We start from the raw sequence: 14,966 nt of genomic DNA, 5'->3' as shown, positions 1-14,966 counted from the left end.
AAACTGATTTAGCAATAACTCTTTCTTCAGAACAACGGTTGAGGTTATATACATGTATTCACAAATCTTCTATGGCCAGTAATGTCCAGGAGGCGGGTTTCAAACTTATGTCACGTTGGTACAGGGTCCCAACTAGGCTCAACTCCATCTTTCCATCTACCTCGCCCATGTGCTGGCGTTGTGGCTCTGAGAGGGGTACATTTTTACATGTATTTTGGTCTTGTCCCCTTCTCTCGGCATTCTGGGATTCTGTGTGGGGGATTATATCGAAATTTACTACATACACCCTCCCGAGGGAACCGGCCTTTTTCCTGCTCCATCAGTGCGAGATTCCTCTGTCATCCTACAACAAATCTGTGGTAAGACATTTGGTGAACGCGGCGAGAGTTTGCATCCCGTGCCTATGGAGGCAGTCTTCCGCTCCCTCCGTAGCAATGTGGATCAGTAGAGTCCAGGAGATTATGAGAATGGAGGATCTCACTTCTTCTTTGAGACACACAGAGAAAAGATTCTCTAAAACTTGGAGTCACTGGTTGACCTTCTATGAATCGGCTGAATGTAAGTCGCTATTGTTACCTGTGTGAAAGTAGGGTTTGCGATTGCTGTCCCCCTTTCCTTTACCCTTCCTCCCCTTTCCCCTTCTTCCCTCCCCTGTTTCCCCATCTCCGTGTCTACAATTTGTTTGTATTTCATTTACATAATTTTGTTCCACAGTCGTTTGTGGTTTCTCCCGAGTAGGGATATAGAATTCTACGACCCATTGATTGACATTTACTTTACCTTTGCTGTGATACTGAGATTTATTCAACATCTGTCTCGTTATTTGTCATGATTTGAGGTCATTTATTTTATTAATGCTATGATACTGAGATGTATTCAACATCAGTCTCATTGCTTATCATGCTTTGTTCCTTTGAAAATTTTAAATTAAAATAAAGAATTTATAAAAAAAAAAATCCAGTCAAGGTATATTACTGCAATCATTTCATCGACACTAATTTTTAGCTACACACAAACACTTATACATTTTTCTGTGCTGACGAAGCACACTCTGAGCGAAAGCACAATGCTTACCAGTACTGGATAGGATGTATGACTGATGTGCTCAATTATTGAGCTTCAGAACAGAACAGCCGCACAAACCTACATAGCAACTAAAGTAAGAATGACCAGGTCTTTATACTGGTGCTGAACAAAAAAATTTTAACTTATACAGAAAAAAGAGAAACAATAATAACTGAGTAAGCATGGGGATTAATATATATAAGGATCAAAAGGACCAGAAGTTTGCTAAAGCTCTCATCTATTTTACCAAGAAATAAATTAGAATGAAATTATAATGCAAAAATATTCTTACCATTCAGGAAATTAAGGTGAATCCATGTCAGTACAAACATTAAACAATAAATATGCAAAAAATATGATATTCAGTCACTAACCTTTTTATCACTATAGGAATTATCTTCTGGAACATGAGGTCCCTTTTTGTCAAATATTTTGCCAGTCAGCTTCCTTTGTGCATGAACCAACAGTGGTGTGACTTGTTCAGTAAACCTCTCACTGTAATAATGGAATATCATATTAATATATTAATATATGTGTATATGTATATATATATATATATATATATATATACAGTACAGACCAAAAGTTTGGACACACCTTCTCATTCAAAGAGTTTCCTTTATTTTCATGACTATGAAGGCATCATACTATGAATTAACACATGTGGAATTATATACATAACAAACAAGTGTGAAACAACTGAAAATATGTCATATTCTAGGTTCTCCAAAGTAGCCACCTTTTGCTTTAATTACTGCTTTGCATACTCTTGGCATTCTCTTGATGAGCTTCAAGAGGTAGTCCCCTGAAATGGTCTTCCAACAGTCTTGAAGGAGTTTCCAGAGATGCTTAGCACTTGTTGGCCCTTTTGCCTTCACTTTGCGGTCCAGATCACCCCAAACCATCTCGATTGGGTTCAGGTCCGGTGACTGTGGAGGCCAGGTCATCTGGCGCAGCACCCCATCACTCTCCTTCATGGTCAAATAGCCCTTACTTTCAAAGTTTTACTTTCAAGTAATGATGGCCACTCGTTTTTCTTTACTTAGCTGCTTTTTTCTTGCCATAATACCAATTCTAACAGTCTATTCAGTAGGACTATCAGCTGTGTATCCACCTGACTTCTCCTCAACGCAACTGATGGTCCCAAACCTATTTATAAGGCAAGAAATCCCACTTATTAAACCTGACAGGGCACACCTGTGAAGTGAAAACCATTTCAGGGGACTACCTCTTGAAGCTCATCAAGAGAATGCCAAGAGTGTGCAAAGCAGTAATCAAAGCAAAAGGTGGCTACTTTGAAGAACCTAGAATATGACATATTTTCAGTTGTTTCACACTTGTTTGTTATGTATATAATTCCACATGTGTTAATTCATAGTTTTGATGCCTTCAGTGTGAATCTACAATTTTCATAGTCATGAAAATAAAGAAAACTCTTTGAATGAGAAGGTGTGTCCAAACTTTTGGTCTGTACTGTATATATATATATATATATATATATAAATGATCAGGGTGTATTTAATTTAAATCAAACTGATTTAAATCACTAGTCAGTAAGGCTTGATTTAAATCATAGTTTTCTACATAAAGACAAATTCTTGCTGGTATAACTTATAATATGCAAGTAGATGAAGATTTTTAGAATAACAACTTTTCATATTAGTTTGATTAGGTTGATTCTGTATTCATAGGTTTGTAGAAGTTAGGATTAAGGTCTTTTTCTCAACTCTGTTCATGTTATAACATTTTTGCTGTGAAGAAGAGGCATGTGATCTCTGCTGAGTCAAATTCAGTTTTGAGAACTGCAAAAGTAAACCAAGCATCTGTGATAATATCTTGTAGGCAGAGAAACTGCCCAATAATCTTACAAAAACCTCTGGAAGAGCATGACATTGTAAATGGATTAATGGAATTTATTTACCAAAAAAATTTAACATATACAGCCTTATTCTACATAATTAAAAAACAAATCTTTATTTCATGATGGAATAACCTTTGGATGGTAATATATTTTCCTCAAAAAGCATTTTATATTAAAAAAAATCTGATTGAAATAAAAAAAATCCGATTTTTTAGATATTTTTTTTAAAATCATAGATTTTTATCCACCGTGATATATATATATATATATATATTCACTCAAAATTAGAAGCAGTGTATTTGAACACTTAAGTATGAAACATATCTGCAGCAACTATTTATATATCAGTGCAAATCTACTTACTGAGAGAGTATATTAAATTGCACCGCTATATGCACCAATGCTTCCCATCTTTGCAAGGAGTATAAAACTTCCAAGGCTTTCATTATTACATCACATATCCAACGCATGTCAATTATAGTCACATCATCAAAGGGATATTCAAACTTCAAGTTAGATCCACCCTCTTCATCTGCAATATTACCCATGCAGCTTGGGACACTAAACTTTTCACTGTCATCAATGACCTAAGAACAAAAAACAAGAACATTGCATTATTCACTCATGGCACATGAAGATTGTATTTATCAGCATGCTACTACAAGTGCAATGCTTCTAGGAAAGAACACCTCTGTAATACAGCATACGGTGAGACATTAGGCTATGTGCATGAGACCCAAATGTGATGTGCCCATGTGACCACTGAGTCCAATGATTGGCTGCTGCAGTGATAGGAAAAAGCCACTTTCGGTCTGGCAGGGACCAGAAGCAGCTGGGAATAGAGTAGCCGAGTCAGAACAGCAAGGTGTTTTTTTTTTTTCTTAATTAGCCATAGGCTACAACTAGTGTTGAGCGAATCGAAGCATCCAAAGCGGAATTCGATCTGAAGTTTAGGAAAAATTCGATTCCCCTTGAAGCCGAATTTCCTCATGCTTCATGATAATGAATCAAATTTTTTCTAAAATGGCTGCTGTACGTGTTAAAAAGTGAAAGTAAGAAGTCCGGGAACATTATATAACCCATAAGCAGCTAGCCAATCATAAGACAGCCATCCCCTGTGATGTCACAGCCCTGTAAAAAGCCTCATCCCATTCGGTTTTCACCATTTACTGTGAGCTGAGCTTAGGGAGAGTCGTGATAAGCGATTATTAGGGACAGTATTGCAGACAGCTTTTAACTGTAGAATATTGGATAGGGAAAGTGCAAGAAGATCATAGGATGAGTTTTTATACACTACAGGGATAGCATAGAAACAGCATAGGGAGACTGCAGGTTGAGTGTAATCGCCATGTGCATCTTGTTCATCTGCTGCCACAATCCCAGTTAATCTGTTAGATTATATATAGAATTACTGTGCGTCAGTAGTAAAGGGTGGTCTAATATATTGATGTGTGCATCTTGTTCACCTGCTGCCACAATCCCAGTTAATCTGTTAGTTTATATATAGAATTATTATGCCGCACTATTACAAGGCGGTCTAATATATCGCCGCGTGCATCTTGTTGAACTGCTGAAAAATTTGCAGTTAATATTTTATTTTATATATAGAATTACTGTGCCTCAGTATTAAAGGGTGGTCTAATATATTGTCGTCTGCATTTTGTTGAACTGCTGACAAATTCACAGTTAAAGGGGTTATCCATTATCTACAACAGCCCTCCCATGTGTCGGGCCCCTCTGTGGGAATATACACTGCTCAAAAAAATAAAGGGAACACAAAAATAACACATCCTAGATCTGAATTAATTAAATATTCTTCTGAAATACTTTGTTTTTTACATAGTTGAATGTGCTGACAACAAAATCACACAAAAATAAAAAAATGGAAATCAAATTTTTCAACCCATGGAGGTCTGGATTTGGAGTCACACTCAAAATTAAAGTGGAAAAACACACTACAGGCTGATCCAACTTTGATGTAATGTCCTTAAAACAAGTCAAAATGAGGCTCAGTAGTGTGTGTAGCCTCCACGTGCCTGTATGACCTCCCTACAACGCCTGTGCATGCTCCTGATAAGGTGGTGGACGGTCTCCTGAGGGATCTCTTCCCAGACCTGGACTAAAGCATCTGCCAACTCCTGGACAGTCTGTGGTGCAACGTGACGTTGGTGGATAGAGCGAGACATGATGTCCCAGATGTGCTCAATTGGATTCAGGTCTGGGGAACGGGCTCGCCAGTCCATAGCATCAATGCCTTCGTCTTGCAGGAACTGCTGACACACTCCAGCCACATGAGGTCTAGCATTGTCTTGCATTAGGAGGAACCCAGGGCCAACCGCACCAGCATATGGTCTCACAAGGGGTCTGAGGATCTCATCTCGGTACCTAATGGCAGTCAGGCTACCTCTGGCGAGCACATGGAGGGCTGTGCGGCCCTCCAAAGAAATGCCACCCCACACCATTACTGACCCAATGCCAAACCGGTCATGCTGGAGGATGTTGCAGGCAGCAGAACGTTCTCCACGGTGTCTCCAGACTCTGTCACGTCTGTCACATGTGCTCAGTGTGAACCTGCTTTCATCTGTGAAGAGCACAGGGCGCCAGTGGCGAATTTGCCAATATTGATGTTCTCTGGAAAATGCCAAACGTCCTGCACGGTGTTGGGCTGTAAGCACAACCCCCACCTGTGGATGTCGGGCCCTCATATCACCCTCATGGAGTCTGTTTCTGACCGTTTGAGCAGACACATGCACATTTGTGGCCTGCTGGAGGTCATTTTGCAGGGCTCTGCCAGTGCTCCTCCTGTTCCTCCTTGCACAAATGGCGGAGGTAGCGGTCCTGCTGCTGGGTTGTTGCCCTCCTACGGCCTCCTCCACGTCTCCTGATGTACTGGCCTGTCTCCTGGTAGCGCCTCCATGCTCTGGACACTACGCTGACAGACACAGCAAACCTTCTTGCCACAGCTCGCATTGATGTGCCATCCTGGATAAGCTGCACTACCTGAGCCACTTGTGTGGGTTGTAGACTCCGTCTCATGCTACCACTAGAGTGAAAGCACCGCCAGCATTCAAAAGTGACCAAAACATCAGCCAGGAAGCATAGGAACTGAGAAGTGATCTGTGGTCACCACCTGCAGAACCACTCCTTTATTGGGGGTGTCTTGCTAATTGCCTATAATTTCCACCTGTTGTCTATATCATTTGCACAAAAGCATGTGAAATTGATTGTCACTCAGTGTTGCTTCCTAAGTGGACAGTTTGAGTTCACAGAAGTGTGATTGACTTGGAGTTACATTGTGTTGTTTAAGTGTTCCCTTTATTTTTTTGAGCAGTGTACTTACCCGCTCCCCTCCGCGCTCCTGGTCCCTCCTGGTCGTCAATCTCAGAAGGAAGCTATCGTTCCTTCCCATGGACTTCAATATCGTCTATTGCTCCTGATGCTGCTCCTCCTCCTTGTTACTTGTTTCGACAGCAATCAATCACTGAGGTGATTGCAAAAAGACAATAGTATGCATGCCTGGCCAAGTTACTGGTACTACAGTCCCTCCCTTTCCATGTAGTTGACTGTGGTAGTATGTAGTAGAATATGTGGGGGGAGGGAATGCCTCAACAGTTCATTGGATTCAACTGCCAGTCACCTACTGCACCATAAGGTACTTTTCATATGTAGTTTCAGGATGCAAAGGTAAGTATAACTTTAACATTAGGTTAACATGTACCATATTTCTCGCCCTGTAGGACGCCCCTGCCCATAAGATGCACTTAGGTTTAGCAAAGTAGAATAATAAAAAAATATTTTTCATTAGACCTCAGATCAGACCACCAATCAGACCCCCAATGTTAATAAGACCCTCAATCAGACCTCATATAAGACCCCCAATGTTAATAAGACCCCAATAGGACCTCAGCTTAGACCCCCAATCAGATGTCAGCTCAGACCCCAATATGAATGACCCCTAATAAGACCTCAGATCACAGCCCCAATATGAATAAGACCCCCCCTCATTCAAACTTCAGAACAGACTCCCAATTTGAATGACCCCCATACCTCAGATCAGACCCCCATGCCTCAAAGCAAATTAAAAAAATAATAATCCCCACACTGTCATGGGGCCACTATTGCTGCTGCCACTGTCCCCACTCTGTCATGGGGCCAAAACTATCAGTGTGACTGCCACCTTCCCCGCTCTGTCATGGGGCCACCACTGCCACTACTTCTGCTGCCACCATTTTCCCCACTCGGTCATAGGGCAACTACTGCTAATACTGCTGCTACCACCCTCCCCACTCTGTCATGGGCCACTACTGCTGCTGCCACCATCCCCACTCTGTCATGGGGCCATTATTGCCACGATTATTGATATTGTTGCTGCCACTGCTCCCACTCTGTCATGGGGCCACTACTTGAATTTTGGGACACTGCGCAGTTAAGTCCACAGCGATAAATTAACATTGACCTGTAATACTGATGCACAGTGATTCAACAGCTAACAGAAGGGATTAAAAATCATGTGTTTGGACTGCCACAACATGCATTAAAAGAACATTTTTTTCTCCACTACTTTATTGGTGCAGCCTCCATTTCTTTATTTTGTTCCACTAAGGAGCCATTTGGACACAGCTCCTGCAGGGATTAGCTACGAATCTTGGTGCACACTGTTACTGCCACTGCTGCTGTCAACTTGAAGCTTGGTGCACTGCACAGTTAAGTCCATTACTATAAATTAGTCCTGACACTTATTGACCTGTAATACTGACGCACAGTAATTCAACAGCTAACAGAAGGGATTAGCTATGAATCTTTGTCGCTGCTCAGCCATGATGGCATATTGTAGGCAGGATCACATTAGCATCTATTGTAGAGCAGTGTAGTGAGGCCCTTTAAATTAAGCTCTCCTCTTGGACCCAATTCATTGTCTGATGCACATTTAGGGCTCACATAAAGCAGAGTGAGAAAAAGTAGAGTAATGGAGGTGTGTTTTATTTTCCCATCTAAGGTGAGAACACAATGCACTATACTTTCCAATGAAAACATAACTGAGCGGACTTCTATTCATATATATTAACATCATAAAATTTTCTTTGCGTCGTCTTTTCAACGGGCAGAACCGGGATGTAGAGATGAACACTACTGCAGAAAGCTTTATATTGTGTTTAAAATAAAGACTCAGAAGGGAACATATAAACTGTGACCGGGAAAGAGTAATGTGTGTTGGCATTACACCAGAGTTTGTTCAAGACACTAATGAATCATGTGTAGCATGAACTACTGTTTGCCAGCAGCTTTATTCCTCTGATTCGCTCTGCTCTATGGACATTTTTAATTGACTGGACTAAATGTAACGTTTTATCTTTGCCTGTTCGTGAAACATCTTCATTTCTCATGGGTATGATGAATATTTACTAGTTAAACAGATTATTCTTCTGTGCATTTTAAAATATAAGTGAAAGTGCTAAATATGGTAAGCGATATATCACAGCCATATGTTTAGTGAACCATACTGGTAATCGCACTTCACTTCAATTTTCCCCTAAAGTGAGGAAAATTGGCTTCTACCTCACAGGGTTTTTTTGTCTTCCTCTGGATCAACTTGCAGGATAACAGGCCGAACTGGATGGACAAATGTCTTTTTTCGGCCTTATGTACTATGTTACTACCGTCCAGCGTTGACAGTACAGTCGTGGCCAAAAGTTTTGAGAATTACATAAATATTGGAAATTGGAAAAGTTGCTGCTTTGCTTAAGTTTTTATAATAGCAATTTGCATATACTCCAGAATGTTATGAAGAGTGATCAGATGAATTGCATAGTCCTTCTTTGCCATGAAAATTAACTTAATCCCAAAAAAACCTTTCCACTGCATTTCATCGCTGTCATTAAAGGACCTGCTGAGATCATTTCAGTAATCGTCTTGTTAACTCAGGTGAGAATGTTGACGAGCACAAGGCTGGAGATCATTATGTCAGGCTGATTGGGTTAAAATGGCAGACTTGACATGTTAAAAGGAGGGTGATGCTTGAAATCATTGTTCTTCCATTGTTAACCATGGTGACCTGCAAAGAAACGCGTGCAGCCATCATTGCGTTGCATAAAAATGGCTTCACAGGCAAGGATATTGTGGCTACTAAGATTGCACCTCAATCAACAATTTATAGGATCATCAAGAACTTTCAAGGAAAGAGGTTCAATTCTTGTTAAGAAGGCTTCAGGGCGTCCAAGAAAGTCCAGCAAGCGCCAGGATCGACTCCTAAAGAGGATTCAGCTGGGGGATCGGAGTGCCACCAGTGCAGAGCTTGCTCAGGAATGGCAGCAGGCAGGTGTGAGCGCATCTGCTCGCACAGTGAGGCGAAGACTTTTGGAAGATGGCCTGGTGTCAAGAAGGGCAGCAAAGAAGCCACTTCTCTCCAAAAAAAACATCAGGGACAGATTGATCTTCTGCAGAAAGTATGGTGAATGGACTGCTGACGACTGGGGCAAAGTCATATTCTCCGATGAAGCCTCTTTCCGATTGTTTGGGGCATCTGGAAAAAGGCTTGTCCGGAGAAGAAAAGGTGAGCACTACCATCAGTTCTGTGTCATGCCAAAAGTAAAGCATCCTGAGACCATTCATGTGTGGGGTTGCTTCTCATCCAAGGGAGTGGGCTCACTCACAATTTTGCCCAAAAACACAGCCATGAATAAAGAATGGTACCAAAACACCCTCCAACAGCACCTTCTTCCAGCAATCCAACAACAGTTTGCCGCAGAACAATGCATTTTCCAGCACGATGGAGTACCGTGCCATAAGGCAAAAGTGATAACTAAGTGGCTCGGGGACCAAAACGTTGACATTTTGGGTCCATGGCCTGGAAACTCCCCAGATCTTAATCCCATTGAGAACTTGTGATCAATCCTCAAGAGGCGGGTGGACAAACAAAAACCCACTAATTCTGACAAACTCCAAGAAGTGATTATGAAAGAATGGGTTGCCATCAGTCAGGAATTGGCCCAGAAGTTGATTGAGAGCATGCCCAGTCGAATTGCAGAGGTCCTGAAAAAGAAGGGCCAACACTGCAAATACTGACTCTTTGCATAAATGTCATGTAATTGTTGATAAAATCCTTTGAAACGTATGAAGTGTGTGTAATTATATTTCACTACATCACAGAAACAACTGAAACAAAGATCTAAAAGCAGTTTAGGAGCAAACTTTGTGAAAACTAATATTTGTGTCATTCTCAAAACTTTTGGCCACGACTGTACATCTGAGAGTGTCAATAAAGGAAGATGTAGAAGAAGTATAGGGCATATTGGCACACAGGGTAACACAAAGAACAACATAGGGTGTTTGATGAAGACCCGGTACTGTGGAACAACCTCAGTGAGTAGGAAACTGAATAGAGCAGCAGTTGAGCATTGCCAGTCACTATCTAAGGGGGAAACAGGGGAGCGATGTACTTGGCTGTCTCCGTCAATCCTATAGTCTTTAAATGGAGCCTACTGCTCACGGTTGACTTCTGCTTCCTTCAGAGTTCATGACTACAGTGAGGAAAACACTGGAAACTGAGAATTCAACTATCCTGAGTATAGGTGATAAATGTCCATTGTGCGACAACCCCTATAGGACATCTTGGGATTAGCTTCACACTAGTTCCAGTGTCAGCCTAGAGGTGTAGCAGTTAGATAATGATGTAGAGTAGTGTGTGCTACTCTAACCATTAAGGTGTGCATAGCTAAGTTGTGCAATGTTCTTATTTGAATAATTCTGGTTTTCATAAAGGTATTACACTATAAGAGACAGTTCTGTTCCTTTTCTTTTGTTTTTGACTAATGTAGAAATATGGATGAGGTGCTTCAAAGATTTGGCTAATGAGTGGCTACCCTTGGTTCATAGGTGAATTAGCTTCCTGGTGGGCAGTAAAATCAGTTGTGAAAACTCAGGCACTCTACTTGTGTTATTAATGTGCATCATTAGATTGCTTCTCCCATATATTACTTTGATTTAATACAGTAGTAATATTACTTTGATTTAATACAGTAATATATATATATATATATATATATATATATATTTATATATAAATAGTAAATTCAGAATATTCCTATGCAGCACTGCCACCTGCAGGCTTACATTGCTATATACCTGTTACCATCAATGAACTATCTCAATCTCAACGTGGGCCCAGGAATGCAAACCCCGGGGTCAAGCTACCTCATAACTGACCATGGCCTCTGAGGGGTTAAATGTCTATGATTAGCGTTATCGACGATCGCAGACATTAGCCCCGGGTGTCTAATGTGTGAAACAGCACACACCCAGCGGCTATGATGCCCGCTGCCTTCTTTGAACGAGACAACATCCACCGAACATGTACAGCACATGTCTTAAAGAGGTTCAAAAAAATAATAATAATTCTGTTCTCTGTAGCTCACTCTTTTCCTGTCTAATCACTTCCATGGGTAGCATGTAATCTGATTCTTCAGCAAGCTGGGCGGGGATACAGACTGAGATAGCTGAGAATGTTAGTTTAGGAGAAAGTGGGAGAAGAAAAAAGCCCTTTTTCGTAATAAAGATATACTATAAAGTTTCTTATACTCACTTGTATTACTGATTTATGCAGAGTTTGTTGAAATGACAGTGACCATTTATCTTCAGACAGTATTCATAATAATTAAAGGGGTTGGCCACTTTCTGGTTACTGTTGACCAATGTGTTTGTGAGATAATTATATGACACTAATATAGCCTTTGTTGAAATTCTGCACCATTATAGTGCCTTGTTTACAAAGTAAAACTTTTGTGCTGTCCACACAGAGGTACGGTCAATAAGATGGCTGCTGTTGGAGGGTCATGCGACCAGGCAAATCACCTCCATGTGATACTCCATTCAAAGACACTGCACATGCACTAAACTGATGCAGGTGCTGTGGTTTAATGGAGGAGGCTTCACATGCAGGTGATTTGTCTGGTCACATGACCCTCCGTCAGCAGCCATTTTATGGACAAGACCTCTGTGTGGACAGCACAAAAGACTTTATAAACAAGGGACTATACCTGATAAAACACAGAAAATGGTGCAGAAATTCAACAAAGGCTATATTAATCATTTCACAAACACATTGGTCAACAGTAACCAGAAAGTGGCCAACCCCTTTAAAATCAATGACATTTAATATTTTAACACATTAAGTTTTTCTAGATTTTCCTCTTCTAATAGACCAACAAATCTCTTCCATAATTAAACTGATTTTAATCAGTCATGATTCAGTTCTTTATACACTCAGCTTTCCTATGATTTATAACTTTGACAATTAATCATTGTGCATCCTTTATTAAATATTAGACATATTTTAGCAAATTTGTCACCTATAATATTGAAAAGACTTTCCGACCATAAAAAGTTATGGCTGGAATATCGCTAGGATATGTGATCACAAACTACCATGACCCTTATCAATCCTTGGGAGGACTTTAGCTCCTTTTTTTTTAGTTTTTTCTCCACGTGCCATTGCTAGCCACCCCCTTTTTCAGCGATCTACAACACAGTCCCATTCATCTAAGACATTTCATTCTTGAGATCAGCATGGTAATAGAGGTTAGATCCCCCCTGGCGATCATAATGTTAAGGCATATCCTAGCAATAACATTATAAGAAATGAATTCCCCTTTATGATTACTCAGTAGTAATTTACGAAATATCTCTCTAAGCAGGATAGCATTTGTGAAGCATAAAATTATATTGTGATATTGTAAATTAAAGGGGATGTCCAACACTTTGTAAACAGCATGGTTTATTAAAAAAAAAAAAAGAAAGAAACTAACTAACCTACTAAAGGTCCCTCCAGTCTAGTGCTGTGGGTCTGGTCCCCAGAGCTTTCAGCCCCTATCGGACCGGAAGTGCTAATGTGACATCCATTGTTCACGTACGCCAATCACATATCTCAGAGGTCAATAGTACATAAACAGCATGTGACTAGTCAGGTCAGAAATTAGGTGAGCAGTCACGTGAATATTGTCACTGCCGGTTCGATCAGAGGGACCTTTAATAAGTGAGTTCAGCTTCTATCTTTGTTTTATAAGCTTGGGTGCTCCCCTGCAAACTTTTACAAAGTATTGGATAACCCCGCTAAGTGCTCATTCACACGGTGTATGGTCGCCGCGCCAGTGTTGCGTTCCGCAATACACAGGCACAGGCAGTGTGAATCCCGTATTGCGGTGCAAACCCATTGACTTGAATGGGTCCCCAATCCACAAAGTATGACAAAAGACTGGACATGGTCTATCTTTTGCAGTGCAGAAGCACGGACCCGAAAGCCCACGGAAGCGCTTCGTAGAGTTTCAGTGGGCTTCCGATCCATGCCTCCGCTCTGAAAAAGATAGGACATGTCCTATCTTCTGCCATATTTTGCAGATCGTGGACCCATTCAAGTCAATGGGTGCACATCTGCAGCACGGAGTGCACACAGCCAGTGGCTGTATATTGCGGACCTGCCGTTTGCGGTCCCCAATACAGGCACGGAGCCATTACGGTCATGTGAATGGGCCCTAAAGGTGTTCTATAAGCCATTAGTAAATACATTTCTGATATACACTCTATTAAAATTTGGTCTAAGACTGCTGATCTCAAGTAGTCTAGATATTCATACATATTTAATAGTCTTTCTGAACTTAACAGATGTTATATAGAGAACATAGCAAGTATAATTCTGTACGCGCTACAAAGCAAGCAAAAGTTTCATCTTCATTAGCTCTAAACACATTCATAAAAACTAGTGTTACATTTCATGATATTAATGAAAGCCCAATTTTAAAGTTCATTTTATTTTTATGCTTATGGCTTTGAACTATGTTTAGATTTTTGTGACATCCTTTGAAAAAATATTTTAAAAATGTTCTTCTGCTGATGTGTCATGAATGTGAAACATTTTATCAGAATCATTTTAGAAATAAATGAGCACCCTAAGAATCAGAAGGCTTCTGCTAACTGGTGAAACAACAATTTCAAGATTATCAGAATTCAACTTTTGCACATCTTTAAGCCATGCCATGTCCAACTAAACCATTCTAATTTCCTGCTAAGTCATGGCCAATCGTAACAGGTGCAACTTTTTAAGTAATTAGCACTGGGAGTATCAGGTACTTATGTACCATGCTGGTGTCCGCAGATACAATTGAATTCAGGAGGGTTGCACTGTCCTCAGGACGATGAAATATTTGAATACTGCAGCATGGCATGGTGCAAGTGGTGTGTCTGGAATGGGCCTGTGGCCTGCACCCGTGACAGCGACATGGAACGGCACCTAAGTATTTTATTTTTTTCTTCTTTGCTTGGCCATTTAGGGCACTGTATGGGTTTTTAATGGGGGAAGCATGCTAAAGGTAGGGCTGGCTTGGTGCTGAGGCCTGCATATCACTTCCCAAGCCCCTTGATACTTATCTTAATGAGAAACAATGGGAGGAAGAGGACATAATGCAGCAGCTATTGATAGCCCAAAAGAGAGGCAGCTTATGGTGCAGTTTATTGTGCTGAACTGTGATATTTGGTTCTGCTGGGACGGCATTTTGTGCTGCACTATGGTACTGCTGACCTCACCTACCTGTCGATATGAACACACATCATGTGGCCAATATTAGTTTCCCCAGTTCCCAGTCCACACATGGCTGCAAAGCATGTACACCTGTTTTTTGGCACAAATTTAAGGGGTATTCTAACTTTGGCACAAGGCATTTATCATGTAGAGAAAGTTAATACGAGGCACTTACTAATGTATTGTGATTGTCCATAATGCTTCCTTTGCTGGCTGAATTCATTTTTCCATCACATTATACACTGCTCGTATCCAGGGGTTATGGCCACTGCTGCTGTGCAGTTACAAGGTGGCCTCGATGGGAGTTGCTGTACATGCATGACTATGAGTGCTCCCACAATCCCGGCTACCAGAGAGGCCCGCATTTTTTCCTCTAGTGTGCAAGCACGGCCAATGATGCTGGATTGCAGCGGTGGCCGTAAGTCCCAATTACCTATCCTAAGGATAAGTCATCAATCTTCTACTGCCAGACGA

At 40.9% G+C, this 14,966-nt stretch overlaps 1 protein-coding gene across 1 annotated transcript in view; it reads right to left on the bottom strand.

Annotated features, from left to right (window-relative positions):
• The window catches only part of CFAP54 (cilia and flagella associated protein 54), a 405,582-nt gene that overhangs the window by 179,425 nt on the left and 211,191 nt on the right, over nucleotides 1-14,966 (bottom strand). The window contains exons 38-39 of the mRNA XM_040408225.1: nucleotides 3,290-3,513; nucleotides 1,440-1,560 (exon numbers count right to left, since the gene is read on the bottom strand). Of these exons, the coding sequence (XP_040264159.1) occupies nucleotides 1,440-1,560; nucleotides 3,290-3,513 (345 nt within the window). The remainder of the gene's footprint in view (nucleotides 1-1,439; nucleotides 1,561-3,289; nucleotides 3,514-14,966) is intronic.

This window comes from Bufo bufo, chromosome 1 (genome assembly GCF_905171765.1).
Source record: "Bufo bufo chromosome 1, aBufBuf1.1, whole genome shotgun sequence".
Lineage (NCBI taxonomy): Eukaryota > Metazoa > Chordata > Amphibia > Anura > Bufonidae > Bufo > Bufo bufo.
Note: the sequence above shows the minus strand (reverse complement) of the source record. Positions and strands in the feature narration are given on the sequence as shown.